Raw genomic sequence first — 24,004 nt, forward strand, 5'->3', positions numbered from 1 at the left:
CTACTTTTTTCTAAAAGTTAATCTTTATTCTGTTCAATATTAAGTCACAATTTTTTTGCATTTTTTATTTCAACATATTTCTTCTTGTTATCAGTAGCTTTTGAAAAGGGTTATCATAAGATGAGTTTAGCTATTACTTTTGCTCAACTTTATTGTACAAATAAATGACAAAAAAAGTATCAAATGATAATAATGAGTAAATAATTTTCTTATTTTCGTTGCCAATTTTATTCGTAAAGTACATTGATACATTTCTCGAGTAATTTCCTTCTTTTTGTCTTTTATTTACTATCTTTTCTGAGTTTCTTTGCCAGAAACAAAGTTGTTTCTTGAGTATTTATTGATTGGTAACAATCAGTTTGAATCATAAGCCAATGTTTTTCATTCAGTCAATGATTCTAACATTGTTGTTACATGATTATCAGAATTTCAATTCTGTTTACTTCTAAAACTTCAACTTGACTTGACTTTTGACAAAAAGTTTTTTTTCAGTTAATCGGGAATTTAATTGAATACAATTGATCGACGAAAAGATGAAAAGGAAATTCAATAATTGAATTGAAACGCAGAGGAATATTAATAACTTTAAATGAACTGATCAAGATTCAGTTGTCTTTAAATTGAATCCAGGTTAATTGATTTAAGAAGTTTATAGAAGTTCAATGTTTGTTTTTTTCCTTTATTTGAACATCTTCTTTAGGTTATTATAAAAGTAAATAAACAATTTTACGAATTAATTGGATAATCTCTATTTTATTGTACAATATTGATTAAGGATTAAGTTCTCAGAAAATCATGAAACTAGAATCAAGGAGATTTTGTTCGAGTTTCGATTCTTTGCTCAAATTCCTATCAACTAAGAACAGAATCAAAAACCGGATTTTATTGAAATACCAAATTCTGATTCAAGTTACCAGCTACAAAAATCAATTCGCAAAGGAAAGGGATTCAATCAACGAAATCTTCAGAATAGTTAATAAAATTCATTCACTGCATTTATCGATAGTCAACAGAATTCGCTTGGAACAACTTGGATTAGTCAAATCGATAGCGATTTTCCCCGAACATAAAATTATCTACTTTTTGGTGGAAAATTAATTTTCATTTTTCATTTTAACTTTTTTCTCATTTCAAGATTAAAAAGAATTTCAGATTTTGTACAATTTTTCGTTCTCAGTTGTTCATTTCTTTGAAAACATCTAAAATCCTCTCATTTCGGCGTAAATGGATTTCGATTTTAACTCTTTGGTTTGTTAAAGTTTTTGTTGAATCACAATCTGATCTTTTAATTGCAGAAACAGTCGCAGATGAAAAGGAATCGAAGCTTGGCACACCTTTACGAAAACCTGATGAAACGTTCGACGTTTGCACATGCAATGAAACAGATGATAAATGCCCAGATATAATACCAGGTATGTCATGAGAAAATATTTTCTTCTCTTATCATTCATCTTTCATTCAATTACAATGGAGTCTTTGGTGAACACAAAAAATTCACTCTTTTGTTTTTCTTTGCACTTGTTCATCTTCTTACATGGTGTTAATCCTTAATCTTAATACTTATTGAGAAGAGAAGAAAAATTACATTTTGTAGCTCATTTCTACTTATCATCACGTTTTCATCATCCTCGTCTTCCTCTTGCTCTTCATCTTCAACTTATTCTCTTTTTTCGAAAAGTTGATCTTACAAATTTTACTTGAAGAAATTACTTTTTCTTTCTTTTTTTCCAACTTCACTATTCTCATTTGAAGAGGATTAGATTCTAGTAGATTAGTAAAGGATTAGATTCTTTCAAATTGCTATTAAACTTTTTCAATTCTTATCATGCATTTGCCTTCCCTTCAGCATAATCATCATCACTTGCATCTGTAAACGAACATTTATTTTAACTTTACTTTTTTTCATCAAAAATCTGTTCAAATTTATCCAGACAAAATGGTGAAGAAGGTCATTTACTCAGCATTTTTCTCTTCCTTTTCATCATGAAAAATCATCTTTAAATACATTTGCATTTGTTAAAAATCACATCAACAAATAATGATGAAAGCATGTTCGATGAATGTTCCATATTTTCATATTCAATATTCAAAATTGAATGAGTTTACTTTTTGACACATTTTCCAGTTCTTTTTGCATCCAATTTGTTTCCATCTCAACCTTCAGTCCAATATTGATTTGATATTTTTTGTTGTTGATAAAGAATTGGTTTAAAATTGGAAACATTGAAAACAAATATTGAAGTTATAGCTTTTATCTTTACTCAATGTTTCGAAGTCAACAAATGTTGACCTTAAAATGATTGACCAATTGAATGTCCACTCATTTTGACAAGCAAATCGAGTTTACAGTTTTGTTTCCACTCAACCATCAGATAACTTGATACATCAACTCAATAGTTGAAACACTTTCCTTACAAACCTTTTTTTCAATTTCATTTTGCAAACAATATTCACATTTGAATGGACTAAAGTGATAACTCCAAGTCCATGATCATGAAGCAAATTCACTCATTAATGTTATCTGATTCACAAGTGAACCGTAAATTGGTTAGTAAATGTTTAAATCAGATAAAGAATCATATTAGTTGATTTATTTCTCATGTTAAATTGAATGACAAATGAGAGAGAAACTGTAATATTAATGATTCGAGTTGGAGTCACAAAAAATATCAACTTTTTTCATCTAGAATTTTGTGTTCTTTTTTTCAGTCTAAATTATCAACTTCCTGATTCAGATGCAACATTTATTTTCCTTTGCTTTTCACATTTCATCATGAAAAGTCCCAATTGAATTATTCGAGAGGAAAAGAGAAACGAACACATTATTTGCAGATTAACAAAATTATCATCACCTTGTTAGGAATTATTGTGAACAGAAACAGAAAATGTTGAAATGTTTATTCCATTAACTGAGATCTCATGTGAAATGTAGGATATATCATTAGTCAAATCGCCTCCAGGCAATTGAATTATATTCAATGGTAATCCGACGAATAAATATCATAAATAGATGCAATGAAAAATTCTGTTCTATAACAAAAGTCTATCATGGAATTGAATGTGAATTTCGCTATTATCTGGTAAAATCAAGATTCTTCTTTTGATTCTTCTAGTTTCCGTTCAATGAGATTTTTTATTCCATGTGATGAAATGGTTGAAATTATTGGAATACAATCAAGTTGTTAATTACTTATTTACTGAAATTGCGATTTTCTGTTATCGCATTGAATCGATGTTTTTCTTTGGATAAAAGCTTTCGATTTTCAGGTTCGATAATGCGATTTCATTACGAGATAAATTTCTTCAAATTTTTAGCTAAGCTTATTTTCATTTTCATTCAGTTTTTGAAAATTCATTTAAAAAGTAAATTAGAATGCTTATGATTCTGTTCTAGTTTTTGAATTAATTTTTTGTGAAACCTAAATTGAACCCAAATTGCCTTTTATATTTTGTTATATTTTGCCATTCATATGCATGCAAATATGAGTTTATGATTAAAAATAGTTCTTTTGCCCTGAATCATCAGTTATTGAAAGTTTTATTGAATCTTGAATTTTAAGTTTTCCTGTTTCCATTTTCAGCTATTTTTTATCATCAAAAAGACAGTTTATTACCTGAGCTTCGAGTTACTCAAACTTAAATCGCTTAGCTTTTGTTTACTTCTTAATCTAATCTAGTTAATTATCCTTCAGCTTAGGTTCACCTTCAGAGTATCTGGGAAGGAATTAAATTCAACAAGGTAAAAGGTTCTTCATTTTAACAAGAATTTCGTATTGGAATGTTAGTCAAGATCAAGTTGAATCAGTTTACTTGATAGTTTTCGATCAGATTCTCGTTTTTATGAAGTTCTAGAGATGAATTCGAAGCTAATAATTTTAAGCGCTAAAATCTGAGTATTTCGAGAATCGTTGTCTCCAGCATTTGAAATTGAATGAATGGAATGACGAAAAGCCTTTTCATCTTAAAATCGTCAGAACTCAGTCATTCAGAAAATTGGATTGCTCATTGCAAATTAAGCTTTTTACATTGAATAAGCTGAATCAGAATGATTCATTTAGTTGCAAAAAGTATTCTTAAAAAGGTTGATGAAAAAAAATAAGTTTTGATAAGTATTTTTACCGCAAAATCAGTTATTAAATCATTAATAATAATGTTCTGTTAAAGTCTTCAAGTTGTTTGTTCATTTGGTTCCCATTATTACTGTCATTATTGTCTATTAAAGTTGTCAAATGAATTCACTTTTTTGTCTTCTTTTACAAAGGAGAAGTAAAAAAATGATGAAAAGAAAGGAAAAGAAGAAAGTAAAAGAAGAAAAAAATTGTGCAAAAACAAACACAACTAATGCATTTGAAATGATTTCTGAGCAAATCAGCAAAACGAAGATAATTAATGAAATCATTGTTCATACAAACAGGCAAAGAAAAAAAGTGCATGATGAAAGAGAAAAGAATAAAACGATAAAAAAATGTTTCTCCTTCAAAACCATAAGAGCATAGTTTATATGCACAGATATTTCAAGTCTCATAATGAACATTACAACTTGATTCACTTCATCATGGCTCATCACGGCTCATCATTATCTTCATCTTGAAGTCGAAATTGAAATCGAACAGAATATCGATTGAAATAAACTTTTCTCACCAATCGACAATTAACTATTCGATGATGATGATGAGCACATTTTTACTTTTCATTGTTGGATTAAATCTTGTGCTACTTTAACGACACTTTTATATTCACATTTTGCACGCAATAATTGTTACAACAACCTTTATTATCACTATTATCATGATTATATACATGATGTTTCAACCTTTTCCATTCATTTGAGATGAATTTTAATCAAATTTTGCCTTGATAGAGAAACATTCTTGTATATTCATTCTCACATGAATACCTTGCAATTGAATGTGAATATATCTTTACAGATTATAATTATCATTTTTTTCACTCAACTTTATCATTCCCTTTCATCTGACTGGGAATGATTGTGAATAACTTTTATCTCGCCTTTATTTTGTGGTTAAATATCTATGTGTCTGTGTTTAATTGTATTTATTAGGTCAACCATTAATTTCATCTTTTTTTCTCCTTCTCATTATTATCAACATTTTTTAATTTAATGTCAATGTTGTTACCAGAAATGATTATTTAGACTCAGCAAGAGAGTAACAAAGTCATTGTAATTCTGTTCTTGTTGCTTCGTAATTTTGATTCAATCTTTTTTCTCTTCTTCTTCTCTTCTTTTCTCTCAGATATTGGGTTAACTGGTTCGGAAGTATTAACACGAAATGGTGACCTTAAAGATGAAACAATCAATGAGAAGCTTGATAATCCATTGACCACTCCACTTCTATCCAATCCATGTCAACCTTCTTATAATAATAGCATCAATTGTCATTTAATGGAAACTGGTCATCAACTTAATCATTGGCGATCAACATGTAATCCCAATGCAGTTTCCAACCTTGTTAGTCCCACTTCACAATCAAACAATTTAACCAACTCAGGGTCAACACTTGATAATAATGGTCAAAGTTTGGTAAGTCTTTGTCTCAATCAATTGATTGCTTTTTTTGCTCTCTCTAATTCGCGCATCCAAACACATCATTAATCAAAATATTTTCACTAACATCAAAGATCAATGCATATTCATTACAAGCTTGAATGTTTACATGAATCAAGCTCATGAGTTTCACTTGAAGAACTACAGAGATTTCCCTAAATCTCCATGAAAAAAATCGTCAATAATTATTCAAACGAACCAGAAATAATGAACCTTTATCAACATGGAAAATTTTACTTGCATTTAAAATCTGAGGATAATTTGCTTTTAATTTCATCACTCATCAATATTCATATGAATCGAGTAAAGTTCATTTTAATTGTCATTGTAATTGCAAAAGTAAAACATGGAATTGTTTGTTTTGTCATGAATTCTTATTCATGAAGCTTGGACAAATAAAAGGTGATTATCAATCATTGCATTCATTGTTAGGGTTTGTGTGAAAGAAATTGAATTTTCAACTTTTTTCATGCAAACCAAGGTTAAAAGTTTCAAGAAAAATGGTTCAAGTTTGGAAAGACTTGAAAAGGAGTTTCAGCTTGATGTAAGGTCTTTTTTCATGATGAAAAGGAGATGAAACTTGTGTGAAAAAGTGAAAGAAAAGTAATGGATTTGAAAATGAATTTGCCTGAAAAAACATTCTGAAAAAGGAATGTTCTAAAAGTTTGTTTATGCGAAAAGCACAGAATGAAATTGAGCTCAGGAAATGGTCACTTACCATATGAAAAATCATCTTTACTCAGAGAACTTGCATTTTCATTCTTTGGTCAAAACTTTTACTTCTCAATGTTATTCAAGCTTTCGCCTTTAATCATTCACATTCATCAATCTCACTTTTATCTTTAAATCTCTCGCTTTCTTCTTCGCTCTTTTATTACTATCATTTTCAGACTTTTCATGCTCTTATCATGATAACCTTTACGAATCACCAATAAAACGATGGAATATTGTTGAAATTTTAGTTGAAAATATCGCACCAAAAAATAAAAAACTCTGAGAAGGTTCACTTGAACAAAGAAAGGATAAAAGTAAGAAGAAGAAGAATGATGATGATGATGATGATGATGCGGATGAAGATAATATAAATAAAAATGATAAGCCTTTTGAGGGTCAATGAAAAGGTTGACAGTTACTTTCAATAAGATATTTTGTGAGGTTGATTCCAGTTCACTTATCTTCATCCCTGATGATAAATAAAATGTCATCACAGTTGTGAACAGAAGAATATGAAAGAATCTTTTTTGCATCCTTTGACCATCTTTTTCATCTTCAACTTTTATCCAACCAATTCAGGATAATATTCATTGGTTGAGATGAAAAGAAAAGCCAAAAACGTTTTCATTCATCAAATGCTCACAGTCGAGATTAGTCATTGAATGCAATGTGCAACTTTTGTCTTATCAACTGAATCGCCAATAAATGTTGCACAGAATTTGAATGCATAATTCCAATAGAAAACCTCTTTGTAAGGTCGCAATGACTGGAAAACCCAATACATCATGAAGGAAGGGTTATATCAATAAATTGACGAACAAGCTTCGAACTGTTTGGTACACCATTCGGTTTTAACTAATGGCCACACTGGATCTAACTTTTATAACAGAAGTAGACACTTTGAACACGACAAAAAAGACTTTTTTCAATTTTGGTTAAAATGACCTGAAAAAATCGTATCGGTACTTTAATACTTTGCAGAAGCTGTCGAAAGCTTTATACTATATATTGGGCGTTTTTCTATTTTTACTACCTATTTGTGCTCATAATTCATTAACGGTTGATGCTGCAGACCACTGACTTGAAGCTGACCATGAGCTTCCGCAGCTTGAAGAGTCATAAATTCGAAAGCTCAAGGTCATTCAAGTCACTCAGTAATTTGACCTGAGAGTACAAAATTTTTCAGATTGGTTGCTGTTTGTAACATGTTCATTGCTCATACCATTGCAAAGATTAACTAATTTTTCTTCAAACAATTTGATTGACTGAACGGTATGAAAACACTCCTATCCTTTGGCCAGCATGTATTATGAACATGTAACAAACATCAAACAATCGAATAATGTGGAATGTGTAATTTTACTGTTTATCTTTCTAACAATTTATTCTTATCGTTTTTTTGCAGTAATAACTCACGAACGGTTGATACTACAGACCTAAGGTTCTAATGACAATGACCTTCAAACGTCATTTGAAGGTGAAATAACGTAATGACCTTGACCGTTCGAACTTGTGTTTCTTCAGTCTGCAGAAGCTCATACTTAGAATCTGAGGTCTGTAGCATCAAACATTAGTGAGTTAAGATTGCAGACAGGCATACTTGGTAGAAACGACCATTATTTTAGATCAATTTAAAGTCCAGATACAAAAATCAAGCCTAAAAAGTCTAATCCAACAATACCTCAATTCCGGACTTTACTATTCTGCTTGTTTCTAAGGCTCAACTTATGTTTAAGTCATCTTCAGAATAATTAATAAAAATTATTAGAATTTTTCCTTTCATCTTTTCTCTTCATCAATTTAATTATAAAATAGCATCTTGAAGAGATGAGAATGAAATAAATTTTTTGTTCAAGAACTGCTTAATCAAGTGACAACAGCACATCAATTGGATATATTTTGACAAGAATTTAATGATTGAAAAGACAATCAAATAACTTTCATGAAGCACCATTTGACTTCTGATCAAGAATAACATTGTTATTCTGTTATTTGGGTTTTCAAAGTTAGCAACTGTTCAATAATAAATGTAACGATAATTGAAATTGTTTGTAGAAAACAATTTTTTTATTGAACTATTTCGTTGGGAATTGAGGAAACAATATTGTATTTCAATTCAACTTTTCTTCCGACATTATTTAATCACGTTATCAGGTTTTTCACTTGATGAAACAAATTTTCGCGATTCTGATTCACATCTAAAAGAAACGAAACTTGCTAAAATACTGAACAGAATCTTGTTTCTTTCACATTTCAAACTAAACTAATAAAGTAGCAAATAAGATTGCAAAGTTTTGAAATAATTTTTCAACGAAAAGCAAGTTACTTGGAGTGAAAAAAAAGTTTGTCGAATCAGCACTTTCAGAATTACTGATTCCACATTGATTCATGAATTTGTTTAAACTTTAATACCATTTCATGAAAAGAATCGTTTCGTTTCTCGAATCATCAATTGTTTCCAAATAATTTTTCAATCTTTTATTCCAATCATAAATCTTTGCTCATTCCGATCATTTCAACTATCAAACGATTCCTCTTTTAATCAAAGTAAATAAATCAAGTTTACGTCGGAAAGTTGACCTTAAGCTACACAAAAGATTGAAAGTTTAATTGTTAACGTTTTTCTTCTTCAACTGTTCTTAATTGTTTTCATTATGATAAATCAAGACGATAACTTGCTTTTCCTTCTCTTTACTTGTTATTTCCAAGGAAATTGTTATCTTGAAATTTATTGACTTCCCTGTCACTTGACATTAGAGAGCAAAATTGTTACTGAAAAAGATACAAAAAAAGGTTAATTCAATCTGAAAGACTCAAGATGAATGTTGAGACTTTCAAAATCCTTTTCACAGTCATTATTCAATATAATAGTGGTGAAACTGATTCATTTTGGTAGATCGATTTTGGATTCATTTTGAGACTGAAATGAACAGAAAAACAAAGAAGACGAAGATGACGAAGAATGCAAACTCAGAGTAGCATTAACAGAGACTTTACATTCAGAATATAATGGTTGGTGGAAAGAAGGAAAAAGTGTTTTTCGAATGAAAAAAAGTGATGCTTTCTCTAAATAAATAATGTCTTAACCCTTTTTTTTGCTTCTCCTGATTCATCTTTAGATTCTTCATTTTATTCAACTTCTGTTTCTTTTCCTTCTGCATCTTCTTTCTTTTTTGTGGAAGCGCACATATTGTGATAATAATGATACCATGAGGATAATGATGATGATAAGCTGAGTATCTGAACAGACAAAAGAAATAAAAGCAAGCTGATTCGCGTTTTGATATCTTTTCTTGATGAACTGCATCTAAAGAAATGTTTCATTGAGTGTTTCTCATGATCATTATTATTGTTATCAGCAGTTTCATTTGAAAACACTTTACAGAGTTTCAATCAATTCAATGAATAGAAAGTAAACTGATTTTAAAAATCACACAATTCACATTGAAAGTTGATGATAATTGGGTTAAAGATTCTGAATAATAAAATGAAAATAGACTGTTAAAAACACATAAAGATGATAGGTAAGATCAACTGAACAGGGAAGGTTAATCATGATAATAGAGTATTCAACTGTTCCATTTGCAAATCAATTCTTCATTCACCCAAATTGAAACTTTTATCGTCCATTTATTCATCATTTATTCTGCCTTTTTTAAGACAAACTTGTGAAGTTCTCAATCGTTCAGCTGATTTCAAGAGTTCATTTAAGATTCAATAATGGCATGTAAATTGAAGTCGATTCTATATTTATCACACTAAATGACAGAAATCTCATGCAATTCTTTATCCCAGCAATGGCTCTTCATGAACCGAAAATATGAAACTATTGAGATGCATTTACGAAACGAATCGAAATTTAAAAATTTTGTTCTTCATTTTTTTTTCGATTCCAAATCAATTTTTCTGAATCAATCTCTCATCATATCGATGTTAAAACTGTTTCGTTCCTGTCTTCATCAATTAAGAATCTTCTGAAGTACTGGGTGACCAGTGGGGTTTGATAATTATAAAAGGTTCTTCATTTTTCAAAATAGAAAGGAAAAGCTAGAGTATTACATATTAAAATGTAGAGAAATACTTGAAGTTACGCATAAATATGCTCAAAGGGATCGCCATTGGTGTTGGCACAAGTTTCTAGCCCTCTAGCAAATGCATGAGTTCCAGCAACCGCTGCGGGACAACTAGCACAACTTCGAGCTCCAGGCATATGTTTCATTGGACAATCACCACTATGTCCGCCAAGACAAACCAAACAAATCGGCTGAGCAGATTCACAAAAAGCTGTAGGGTGATCATACGAATGGCAACGACTACAACAGACCAAACCTAAATCGTTGTAAAACATTACAGGTCGATTGAAAAACACCATTTTTCCTTCAGCGTTTAAGATTCTATTTCGGTTCTGCTGACTGACATTGAAAGTCACACGTGTAGTACCATTAGGTCCGGAGCAAATACTAACCACTCGATTGAAACCATCCATAACCAAATTATTCATACGAACAAGGGATTCAGTGAAGCCATGAAGATTGGTTATCTATTGTAGACCTAGCAAAGAAATACATTCTGGCAGGTCGCAGAACAGGCTCTTGAACAGACCAAGTGGGTTGGTAAGTGTTAATGACAAAAGCTATCTCAGGCTTATAACAACTACCGAACAAACCCACGGTGGTATAATCACGATGATACAAAACGTATGAGATCTTACGGTAGGAATCCGGAAGACTTCTCAAAATTGGATCCAAAATTACCTGAGTATTAATGTTTGGATCATTTTCTCCACCAGGCTTGTCGAAAATATTAATTTCACAAAGAGTTGGATTTCCTTTATTACAAATCCACTCATTTCGCGCAGCCTGTAACTCACGTCGAAGGGTTTTCAACAAAGCACGCTGTTGCAGTGCAGCGTTTACAGGGATGCGGGTGTTTGATTGAGCAGCAGTTATATCGAAATAGCAGATTTTTGTATTTTCAAATCTGATTCAGAATCTAACTACTGTTTGGTCCTAACGTTTTTCTCAGGGCGTTTTGTGATTCTTGTTCAATAATATCATTAATAAAAGTTGATAAGTCAATTGATGGCCAAATATCTTCAGTTTTTATTCCAATGTTTCAATACTCTTTGGTAATCAAATAGATCGTCTAAAATTTGTATATCTTGAAATTCAGATATTGTGAATAATCGAATATGGATCGTGATGATTATTTGAAATTGATCCGTTTTCAATAGCCAATGGCTTTACCTCGGGTTAGATGTATCAGTTTGGAACTTTTTAAATGCGTTTTCAATCGTAAAATTTTCGTAACGATATTCATTCTTTTCAAACTGATATATCTTAAGAAATGATATTCCATTTCTATCTAATAACTTTAACTTTCTCATTTTGAGGTAAATTAGATCGCAATTTACCTTTAAGCAATTCTTAATGGATAAACTCTTCTTTTCCATGGAATCATCTTCATGATTTTCATTTTTGCTGAATATCCAAAGAATAAACGAAACAAGAAAAAAAGGCAAAATCAAGTTACAGGGCAACTTTGATCTGAATAAACATACTTTTATTAATGATATACTGAATAAGATTTTGAATGAATTTTTCCATCAATTTATCACTGAACATATTCTTTATCTCTAGTTACTCCATGATTTCTCTCTGAAGACTTGGAGCATAGAATTCATGATATCTCAGATTTCATTCTTTTGATTTACTCCTTTAATAAATTATCGAATTTATTACTTTTCCATTCTGTTGCATTTCTCACCAATTTCACCGATTCATTTTTTCCTTTTATCGTTTAGCTTCATGATGTCAATGAATCATGATATTATCGTCCAATAACGAGAAACAATTTTACAGATTTTAAAGGTTGGAATGGAGCGATTGGAGAAAACAAAAGAAATGATTGAAATTGAATTTGAATGTTATTAACTTTTCCTTGTTATCAAACCAATTCATCTGTAAAATATTGTCGATATTATTTACTGACGAGAGAAATGGTGAAAAGTTATGAACAAAATTGATTCACAATTATACAATGGGAGAACTTGGAATAGAAATATTATCTCATGAGATCAAAAATGATGTTATTACTTGTTGTTGTTCGAACAATAAAACAATGAAAAAAGAAAATTCAGGTTAAAATCAGTCTTATTCACATCAACATGAAACAAGGTTCAGTTACAAGTGATCTTGGAAAAAGGTTAGAATAAAGTCGAATTGAAAGAGACGAAAAGATGGCGAAGAGAAACAGTAAACCTGAGATTCATTCAATCATCAATTTTATTATTGCCTTACTCTTCATGACTTTTTTCCCTTCTCTTCATCCTTTGACTTTTTTTCTCTGCTCATCTTACACAAATGAAAATCCATTATCAGCAGATTGTTGGATGAAGAAGGGTGAAAAAATGCTCTTGATCATCATCTTCATCTTACCTCTTGCTGGTTCCTCCTTGAGAATCAAAATTATCTGTAAATTTTTGGACTCTTGAAAACTATTATTTCTTACCATTGCGTTACCTTTAACTTTGATAAGAACAAGTTGAAGATGAACAAAAGATGAGAAGAAGAAAAGAGTGCAAGAAATTGCTGATGATGATGATGATACATTTTGAAATTCTTTATATAACACAGATAAATCATGTTTCAGTCTGAAGAGAGCGAGAGAGAAGAGAGAAAAAAATGATTTCTTCATTTCATATTTTTTACTTTTTCTACTCCATTCGAAGCAATATTACTTTGTAAAGCACACATTGGACCAAATTATCAAATATATATTTTTATTTCTGTCGAGTTGGTCAATTTTAGTTTGCCATGTTATTTGAGTTACAATTTAAACCGCTGATTCCTCATCCTGACAACATAATTTTTTTCTGGATATTTTTCATCAAATAACTTCCATCATCTTGTCTCACACAATATCAATTTCTCATTGTCTTTCTTTCTTCTTCTCTTCACCTTCCATCTTGAGAAGTTCATTATCACACCGATTATCATTTTATTTGAAACGCCAACTTGAATGCTCAGCATTCTTTTTGTCTTCAACTTTCATTATTCTTTCAATCTGATTTTAATTCGCTTATTTTTCACTTTAATAATCTCTCACCAGTCAATCATAACTGAGATAAAAGCCTTTTACAACCAACATGAAATTTCACGATAAAAAGAAAAGAATTTTTGGCCAGAAAAAAAGCTCGAAATTCACCATAGAAATGAAGCTTTAATTAGCTTTAATTGAAGACTAAATGAATTAAAATTTCTTGTTCGTTAACTCCATGTTGGAATGAAGGTGAAAACAAAAGTCAGAGTAAACACAATTTCAAAGTTGAAATGCATTAATCTGTCATCATTTTCAATTTACTTGAAAACAATATCAAAAAAATTCAACATTTAATATCAGGATAATGATTGTTATTGAAATGAAAAAAGTAAACTTTTCAATTGCATTTAAGCTGGAAATGATTATGAGCCAAGATTGAAAAGGTTCAATATTAAACATGATAATGTTTCGCCTTGTTCATCACTTGCCTCAACCTTTATCCTTAACTCATCTTTCAATTGATTGCTATTTGCTTAACGAGAGTTTTCGGTTAATCGGTGAAAACAAAAGTTACTGTTAAACACTCAGCAACTGTCATGAAAGAAGAAAATGATTTGATTCTTTAAACTGTTTCCTTTGCACACTTTCATCATGAAGAGATGATGATGATGATAATTCCCTGATGATGGACTTTGTTAATAACATTTATCTTGATGGTTTCTTTGTTTTCTCACAAACAACGAAAATCGCTTCATACTTTTTTTACCATTCATTGTTAAGCTCAATGTTTCATATTTTGTTACCTGAAGATGATGAGAATCATGAGAGAGAGAAAAGGGAAAGAGAAACATTCTGGTTATCCTAATGATTTATCTGATGATTACTGACGATGTTAGTTCTGTGGGTTTTAGGAGGCTCAAAATTGAACAAGAAAAAAAAGTGAAACAAGAATAAGAAAATGAAACAAAAAAAGTAAAAGTCATCATTTTTATAATAACTTTCAACAATTGATGATGATAATGGTAATAATGATGATAATAATGACGATGTTGATGAGGTTTTACTTGCTTCCCACAGATTTTTTTCATTGTATTAAGCTACTTATTTTATTAATACTTAATACTATTATAAACTACTGTTGTTGATATTATTAACTACAATAACTCAACATTGTCAACTTTGATTTTGTCAACTTGCATTTTCAATTTAATTTTCATCATTTTTCTCTTCCATTTGTGTGCTTTTTCATTGCTCCTAATGTTAATAGTTTTTTGTTTTTTTATTGTGAGAGAAACGCTTTTTTACTTGTTTTTGTGTTTATAAACACAATCAACTTTCAATTGTAATCACTATTACCATGTATCGTGTTGATAAACAACGAAAAGAAAAATGAATTTCTTTTCATCAACTCCATTAAAGTGCAAGCAATTAACCAAACCAATTTAAAACTCTACCATAAGCTAGCACTTTACTTGTTGTTTCAACAGCTACATAAAATGCTTTCGTTTCGAGCGAGAATTTTTTGCTTTTTTATTCCAAGGCAACTTTCAGCACGTTTATGTTCTGTAGAAAATTTAGCAGAAATTTCGGTGCAGTAATCATGATAAACTCCAAATATGATGAAATACTCATACAAATTATTAGGGAAATGGCAGTAAAACAATTACATAAGCAAGTGAAGTAAAGGTTTAGCAAAAGTTTGTTTTCATTGATTTGAAAAACAAAAAATTTCATTTTTATCTCGATTTTGTTGAAAAACGAAAATCCAATGGAAATCGAAACGTCAAAATCACTTTCTCAATGGGATCAGATAATTTCATCAATTGGTAAAGCTAGATAATCCATATTCAGCTCAAGCGCAACATGAAATGATTACAGTTAATAAGGCAAAAGTAAATATGAAACAATATTTAATTTTAAAAATGAAATTGCAACTCATGAAAATTCATTACCAGAACTGAATCTGGTAAACTCTTGACTCTAGTTTTTGGGTTGTTTTTTATATTAAAATCAATCAACTGAACAAGCGAAACAGACTAATGTTTCGTTTAATGAGATCCCAAGAGTAACGGCAAAAGTTATTTCAAATGTAAGGCAATAAAATGGTTAATTGGTTTACTTTTTGGTCACCAATTATGTTCAGTTTGATCAAGTTCATTATTCTTGATTCATCATTAACATCACTTGATACCTGTTGTTTGAAGGTGAATTTAATTTTAATTACATTATTGGTTAAAAGGTTTACAAATTGAAATGATTTATTTAGCCTTTTGTTTTTGATGAATAATTTGTATTCAATCTTGTTTATCCATTACACATTTAAATGTTGAATGTGACTGAAATAATGATAATGATAATGGTTCATGTTTACCTGAATATTTAGCCTCATCATCACTCATACCATTAAATTATCATTATTCAATTGGAATGGTGATTATTACCATTATTATTATTGATAACACACATGATGTTTACACTGACAATCCAAAGCCAAACAGATTTTTTTGCTCAAACTCATCTCATGTTGACAGGATCAATTTGAATCACCTTTTCCCCATTAAACTTTCACTTGGAAAAGTAATTTATTGTTGATCAATTATTACCTGACTGATTGATGCAGTGGCTAACCCAATGTTGATCATTTGTTGAAGGTTAAAAGAAACAAGAAAATTGACAAAAAAAGCGAATGATGAATCAGTGGATGAAAGTGGTGAACCATCAAATGCTGCTAATGATTTATTGTAATATAATATTAGTTTACTGGAATGGATCAGAATGTTGAAAAGTGTTCAACTTTCTCAACTCCTTTTTGCTTGGTGATTTATGATTTTGATTCAACTTTCATCACAACCATGATAATAATGATGATGAACAAATCATCATAATCATTTCCATTTGGCAAGAAAAAGGATTGAATAACATTTTGTTTATCCATTAAATTACAGTTGAGTTGAGCATATTGATGATATTAATATGAGAATGAGAAGATCAATGAAGAGTGAAGATGAATAAAAAAAGTTTACGTGAAACTGGAAAAAGTTATCAGAATCCATTAAATAAACAAAATGATTTGACTTATTACTTTGCCCTTGATTTGATAATGAAATGAAAATAATCATTTTGTAACCTTAATAATAATGTAATGATAAAAAATGAACTTTACTCAGTCGAGTGAACGCAAGACGAGAAAAGGTGCAACCACTGAAACTCATATTCAATGACTATGCATTGGTCAAACAGAACTTTTAATTTTCTCATTTTTTTAATTTTTTTATTTTTCGTTTTTATTTTTCAGCTTTAGATAAAGATTTTGTTTTGTTTTTTGCAACCAAATGTTATGCTCAATCCATTCCCTTTGCACTTGACCATTGCATGAGACTGAACATGGAAAACATGAAATGACAATTTGCATTTATGAACCTCAATCGATACAAAATGAAGACTCGAAAAGCTAATTTTTTTGACATTCTTTTCTCTTTTCAATCATTTTCTTTCATCTTTACCAATTGAATAATATTCAGTCAATGAAAGGAATCATTATCAACAACAATAACAATAACAGTAACAATAATGCTAATAACAATTGCAACAACACTGGTCAATCAAATTACTGTGGACCAATCAACTCGACTAATGCAATTCATTTAACGGATTACAATAGTTCATCTTCAATGAAAGTGCCTTTCTCCAATCATCCTTATCTTCATCATCACCAAGCTCATCATACAATCTCTCAATCACCAATTAATCGTTTATCCTCACAACAATCAATGACCAGTGATTCTCCTAGTCTCTATCAATCTCATAATAATAATCATTCACTGCAATCAACGATAACAAACAGTAACACTGTGACCATATTAACATCATCATTATCATCTAATCAACCCATTGTAACATCATCCTCATCATCATTATCATCATTAACTGGAAACCCAACAGCCACTGTAACCACAACAGGAACAGCCCAAGGATCCTCTTATTATTTGAACAACTTGACTTCACTCCAAGGATCAGGATCGACAGTGAATAATGCCAACTTACATGCTGATGTTTATCCAGTCAACAACTTGTCTCACCAACCGCAACACTTTGCAACCCTTTCATATCCACGGCGAGTCCGGGTCTTGCCTTCAAACACCTTTACCATCAGATCAACCGATGATATCGACTCTCATCATCACACGGATGTGTGATGAAACAATGTTCAACTTACCTTCCCAACATTCAGATTAACATTGTTTTCACTTATCATTTTACTTTCCTACTAACTTGTCACATGAACCATTTGTGATAAAATAATAAACTATGAAAGTCACTTTTTTACAAATTGAATGTATTATAATGAAAATTGTATATTAATATTTACTTGACGATTCAAATTATCACGATAATTGTGTAAAATTATTAATCTCTTTTTCTTGCTTTCTTTCATGTTCTAATCTATTTTGTAAACACTTCATTCACATAATCATTTTGAGTAATTTCTGCCCAATCTTATGATGCCGATGATTTCAAAGAAAAATCACAATTCTCTTGTATTCTGTTTTGCTTTTTGGCCATCATCTTATCATATTTTTCTGTCTCATGATATTGTGAATAATTTGAATCGAGAAACCCTTAAATTCTTTGTAAATAAAATTTGAAATAAAAATGATAAACGATTGTGTGTTCAATAAGCTAATGATAAAAAAGTCTCGGAAGGAAAAAAACTTTCAGGAGGAACGTCTGAAAACGGAAGGAGAAAAGTTCAAGAAATCAGAAATTAAGTGAATTCGAAAATTTAGATTTCGAATTTTAGAGATAATCAGAGTAATCAATAATACCGAACACAATGAAGACTGAAACTCTTCGTCTTAAGATCAAAAGAAACCATAATAAGGTCGAAACAACAAAAATTACGAGTTAACTTTTCCATGAAAATAATCGGTTTTTAGAAAATCAGTGTTGAAAATTTCTCATATTAGATTAGTTCAGATTGGCAGATAAAACCAAACACAATAAAAAATGAAATTCTCTGTCCTAATCTTCAAAAGAATAGCCGTTTTGCCTTCGAACCAAGCGAAACCAAAGTATTAATAAAATTCAAAATGGACAGAAAATGCGAGTCGAAAGTTTTTATGAAAACTCGTCTCTCAACATCAATATTTAGAAATCAATTTATGCGTCAATTGAAAATGAGAATTTTCATGTCATTACTTCATTATCATTAGTTAAATCGTTGTTACGTGAAGCTGTAATAAACATAATGACTTATCGAATTGAAAGGAATGTAAACTCATGTTCTGCTTCATTATTACTATTATCTGTAGTTAAATGTAAACTTGAACTGATCTGTAACGATAAAGGGCACAAATCGCAAAAAAGCATAAATAATGTGAGTATGAATTTACATCTTAATGGTTAATCAGAGCAAAAGTGAAAAGCGAAGCAACGAAATGTCCATTTAATAATAATAAAACTTGGAGTAAAATTATATTCGTTGCTAATAGTTGTTGCAAATATAATCAAGATAATGATTATCAAGGAAGGTTAACAATTGTTCCTAATAATATTTACATTAATGAACCTCAGTTTTTTTCATTTTCATGATGAACTGATGACTGAAAAACGATTATGAATTAAAGCAAAAAATTGGAAAAAAATAATTTCCATGGAAACTGAATGACTTATTTTATTGTTATTTTTACTCTTTCCTTCCCATTCATTCCCTGTCCAAGTCTCAGTTTGACTTCTTTCCTTTGCTTCCTCCACATGGTATCCACATTCGTGCATCATGAAGCCTCCTATTGGCCCAGATTTATGTTCAAGATCGATAAGTCTAACCAGGAAAAAAAGATCATTATTCACCTGATTAATAAAATGATGAAACTGAATAAATGGTTAAGGTGAAAATGTAAGGTTAAAAGAAACGGAATGCCAATTGAAATGAATATTTATATAAACATATTTCTTGTTCATTATTCAGTTTGATGAAATGTTGTAATTAACCAAGCAACATTTGATTTCATTTCAATTTATCTGAAATGATCTCATGTCAAACTAGAAGATTGTCAATGTTACCCTCCAATTATTATCAAGATCATAATGAGCCTGAAAAAATATTAATTGATATTAATGTTAATGTATTCTGCTTTACCTTTTATTCCTTGCGGAATGTTAGTAGCTTTTTGCTGTTACCTGATCGCGATAATTATCATAATTTAGAGTTTAGTGTTTGTAATTATTACTTATATCAATTTTGGTTATTGGAATGAAACTTTTTTTTTCGTTTTTTTTCTTCAATCAATTAGGTTTGCTGTAAATTGAGTCAACTTTTTCAATTATTGATAAATCGAAAGTTTTTTTCCCTTTTTATGACTTATGAGTTTGTTCGTGAAATGAATTACTTGTTCTTTCCACATTATTTGGCTAATTAAAAAGATTGTATTTCGATTTCAGTTAACATCATAAATTATTAGCAACTTTATCCCCTTCGAATCTCATCACACTTTGCAATCAACGAAAGCAACATTAATCAATTCTGGTTCCTTGAATTAGAAGTGATGAACAAACTATTCATAAATGATCGCTACTTTGTGCTTCTGAATACAAGAATAGCAGAAAATTCGAGGAGAAATAAGAGTTTTACCATTTAGTAATACAAATTGCAAGCTCATTGATTTCCTCTTTCGTTGGGCTTTAAAGCAACGACAATAGCATTTGGCTGCATCGAGTTAAACTAGTCGCTACTAAACAAAAATCGGGAAATCGTTATAGTGTTATCTATTCTCTGTATTTTGCTGAGATACTAAGCCTGAAACTATTAAAAATGCGATGAAAGTAAATCTTTCTGCAAAATAGAGCTGATCCGCAAAGAGAACGGAAGACCAGATTTGGTTTAATTTCCTTTCATTACATTCTATTTTCTTGTAATCTAGTTCTCAATTACCAAGCCATGTGGCCAAAGAATCGAAATGCAGAGCAAAAGTATAAGAGAAACAATTTCTGTGATCATAGCTTTCGAGCTGGTTTTGGTACAGTTTGGAAGAATTGCAATTCGTTGCAAAGCCTTCATAAATTGAAATTTCAACCATTGAAACGCTCCAATTAGTTCGTGTCTATGTTACAGTATCGCTATCTTCGAATGGACTTGGATCATCTTAATGAATATCTAGCCTGAATATGCAATTTTTAAGTCAATAAATCATAATTGTTTCAGTTTGTTCATTTCATTTACTAATAACAAGTCTTTTTCTGAAATGCAATACCAAAATCGAAACCACTTAATAGCCAAAAAGAGTGCAACTTCATCCAGATAAATATCGGTCTAATGTTTTCTTGTTATTAACCTTTATCCCTTTAATTAACGATTTATGAGCGTAAAAAGACAGCAAAAATTGAAACGAAATCGACCAATTTGATAAATAACCTATCATTTTGGAAGGAACGAAAAGAAAGAGAAATCGATAAATTTCTGTAAATGAGTAACCTTAATCCCAATACTTTTCAATATCATTAGTTAAACGACAGTCCATTTGCAGTTAGACAATTAATTTTAAACTAAAATCAATCTCTAGTTTAATTGTTTGTGTGCAATTTTAAAAACACTGAAATCGATGAAAATAATGCTTGAAAATAGCATCGCAATCGAAAGGATCAAGAAAATTGCACATTGAATAAGCACTCGAACAATCAGTCTATTTGGATGTTCAACAGCATCAAACAAACATTGCGTGTCATCATTGAATAGAGAAGTGTTAAAATGGAAATTAATCAAACGCTAATAATGATTTTATCACAATTTTCGAATTGATAATTTTCTCGAGAGAATTTTGTAGTTCAACCATTTTTCCATTTTTCAGCATTTCCAATCTGCTCGACTGTTCATTCAAATCTACGAATTGAATTGAACCAAACCTTTCGTTATTCATGAGTGAACAACAATAATCTTAATTTTGAGACAATTTCAATAGTAAATTATAATGTCACGAAAGTTTATTAGTTTATAACACGAATAATTGATTTAAAGGTTGAACCTTTTTGTTTCTTCAATCAAACAATTGCAACTGCAAATTATGACTTGATTATTAAAATAGAAATGATTAATGAATTTACAACAATGGAAATGAAATTTTCAAAGAAATGCAATGTTTTCGTTTTTCTTTGCTCTTTAATTTTGATCAAACTAATTGTTAAACTTTGCGACATCAACAATTATCGTTATTGTTGCAACTACAAATTTAAACTCCCAGTCAATTATAAACATTTTCATCACTAAAATGGTTTCCTTGCAACATGATAGTCTTCAGTAATTGTTGTTTTCAATTTGTTTTTTGCTGTCAAACCGAATCAATTAATCTTTAAATATAATTTAATTGAAATGGAATGGTCGTGCAATTGCTTATTAGATAATCAATAATGAATTCTTGGAAAAGTTACTCAAATTTTCTTACAAAGAACTCAATTCTCTGCAATGACAGTTAGTAAACAGTCTTTAAGAAACGATATCAGGTTAACCAGAAATTTTCATCGATTTTAACTTTTCTTACAACTATCGTCAAACATGACTTTGGATATTGACCTTAAAAGTGGTGTTATGAAAGGACTAGGTTTTAGTCAAATAAAGAATAAGTTTTCTCGAGAATTATTCAAGTTACCTTATGAAATAGCATAACTTGAATAATCTGAATAGAACAAAATATTGAATGTTTTCCTTGCAAATCCTCTTTTTTATTGTCATTTGTCCCAAAAGCACGCATTGATGTGCAATGCTTATTAGTTTTTTGACTTTCTTTGCCAATTTATCAACAATAAAATGGTTAAATTGTTGTTTCGCATGAAAATGATTTGAATTTAGTTTTGAATATTATTAAGTTTTGCATTTGGTTGACATGAAGTTGATTCGCATTGAAGGTTTTGACTAAAGTTGGTGAATGGTGAAACAGTTAAATTGATTCATCGTGATCAACATGATCCCAACTGTTTCATTGGTTTCATTTGTGCATTTAATCGCTATTAATTTATTAGCGTTTCTCTTTTGCATAAATGGTTATTTCTCGTGATGTTTACTGTTTAAGAAATGATCAAATAGCAAAGCTTAAAGACGATGCAAAATGACATTTGTTACATTTTTTAATGTTATTTACCTGAAGAAATGTCTTTGAACAAACATCCACCATTGTACAGAATTGAACTAAAGCCAGCCTTTTGCTCAACAGAACTGAGTAAGTTTAAAACTGAAACTAACTAATTGCTTTACTGCTAATGTCGATTCAATCGGCTATAATATAATAAGAGTTTTGGAAAGAATGATTTCTCAGCATTTGAACTAAATTGACTCTTGAAGGAGTTTTTGATGACACAATTGACAATGGAACATGACATTCGACAAAAAATTGACTTTATTAGCTTAAATGATGCAAAAAGATCGACTGTTTGCAATTTAAAACCAAAGTCGGCCAATTAAAGCTTCACTTGCTTTCCATTTTTATGTAACTTGACAAGTTTTCATTTCATTTTTGACTTCTTCAATGATTCGTAAAATGTAAGACTTTAAAACAAAAGTAGATTCGAAGCTTAAAGACTAGTTTATAACATATCGAGTTTGTTCAACTTTAGTCTTGAAAGAGTCACGAAGAAACTTGGAGTAAGCAACGAATTTTTGACAATTTTGTGTTTTCGTAGAATCGCAATTTGATCAAAGTTAATTTAAAACTGAATGTTAATTAATTTATTTCAACATTCTTTTACCTTACAATTACCTGGAAATCTATCAATACAACTCAAAGTTTGTGATCAAATAAAATTGGAATAACATGTTTCGCTGAGAAACAGTTTTCTTTGAGAATGAAATTACATTTTCACTTGTCAATTTTCATTTCAATCTACATCAAAGCGAATACGCTTTTTTACCCTGAATCTGCAACAACATTTATCATGTCATCTCTTTATCCATCTCTTGATCATCATCATCATGCCCATCATCTTTATGCCTCTTGTTCAGTTTTTTCTTCTTCTTCCTGGTAACTATTGTATCTACTTTTATCCGAAACATCTTCAGGTATAAACCAAGTTACTCCATCATCTTTGGAACAAACTTTTTCTTCTTTTGCGAAAAAAACGTTGCCTTATTTAGTGGTACACAACATTTGATAACCTTTCGAGTAATGCAAGTGTAACAAGAATAAGAAAGCGAAGGTTAAGGTGGAAAAGAAGAAGATGAAGAAGAAAAGAAGAAAAGAAAAGAAAAGTTTTTTCTTTTTTGACATTCAATTTCTTTCTTTTCTCTTCTCATCATTATTCCCGTTTTCAGGTTGATGTCTAGCACAAGGAAAGATGATACTAAAGATGACAGATTTGATGCCAAACAAGAATGATGATCAAGTTGACACAACGAAAAACATCTTGAAATTTGCTCTGGATTTTACTCAATTCTAGGTTCATGAGAGTCAGCACATTTGTGTTAACCCTGAACACCATAAGTGGAAGTATCAGGAACGTTGAAATTGAACATTCGTTGTTAAGCAGCTTTAGATCGACATGCGATAAGTATCTGGATTACACGATATTTTGAGCTTTTTATTGCATTTTGAAGTTCCTTTGATCACTCAGTTGGTTTAATCGGTTTGTGCAGTTTCAGTGTTTCACCTTTTATTCAATGTTTAACTTGATAACTTGTTTATCCTAAAAGTAAACCCCGTT

The 24,004-nt window shown here is 30.2% G+C and overlaps 1 protein-coding gene across 5 annotated transcripts in view; it reads left to right on the top strand.

Annotated features, from left to right (window-relative positions):
- Window positions 1-17,997, top strand: part of LOC107363019 (kin of IRRE-like protein 3) — a 91,242-nt gene extending 73,245 nt beyond the window's left edge. For 3 of the 5 annotated variants that reach the window (XM_089269964.1, XM_089269962.1, XM_089269963.1), the window contains 3 exons: window positions 1,296-1,412; window positions 5,256-5,542; window positions 16,617-17,997. In XM_089269964.1, coding sequence (XP_089126090.1) covers window positions 1,296-1,412; window positions 5,256-5,542; window positions 16,617-16,622 — 410 coding nt within the window. In that variant the 3' untranslated portion in view covers window positions 16,623-17,997. The remainder of the gene's footprint in view (window positions 1-1,295; window positions 1,413-5,255; window positions 5,543-16,616) is intronic. The other 2 variants (XM_089269960.1, XM_089269961.1) reach the window with 1 other exon arrangement.
- Window positions 17,998-24,004: the final 6,007 nt, after the last annotated feature.

Source organism: Tetranychus urticae, unplaced genomic scaffold (genome assembly GCF_039701765.1).
Source record: "Tetranychus urticae isolate SD_2017Ah unplaced genomic scaffold, NJAU_TeUrti_SD_1.0 Scaffold_4, whole genome shotgun sequence".
NCBI classification, from domain to species: Eukaryota; Metazoa; Arthropoda; class Arachnida; order Trombidiformes; family Tetranychidae; genus Tetranychus; species Tetranychus urticae.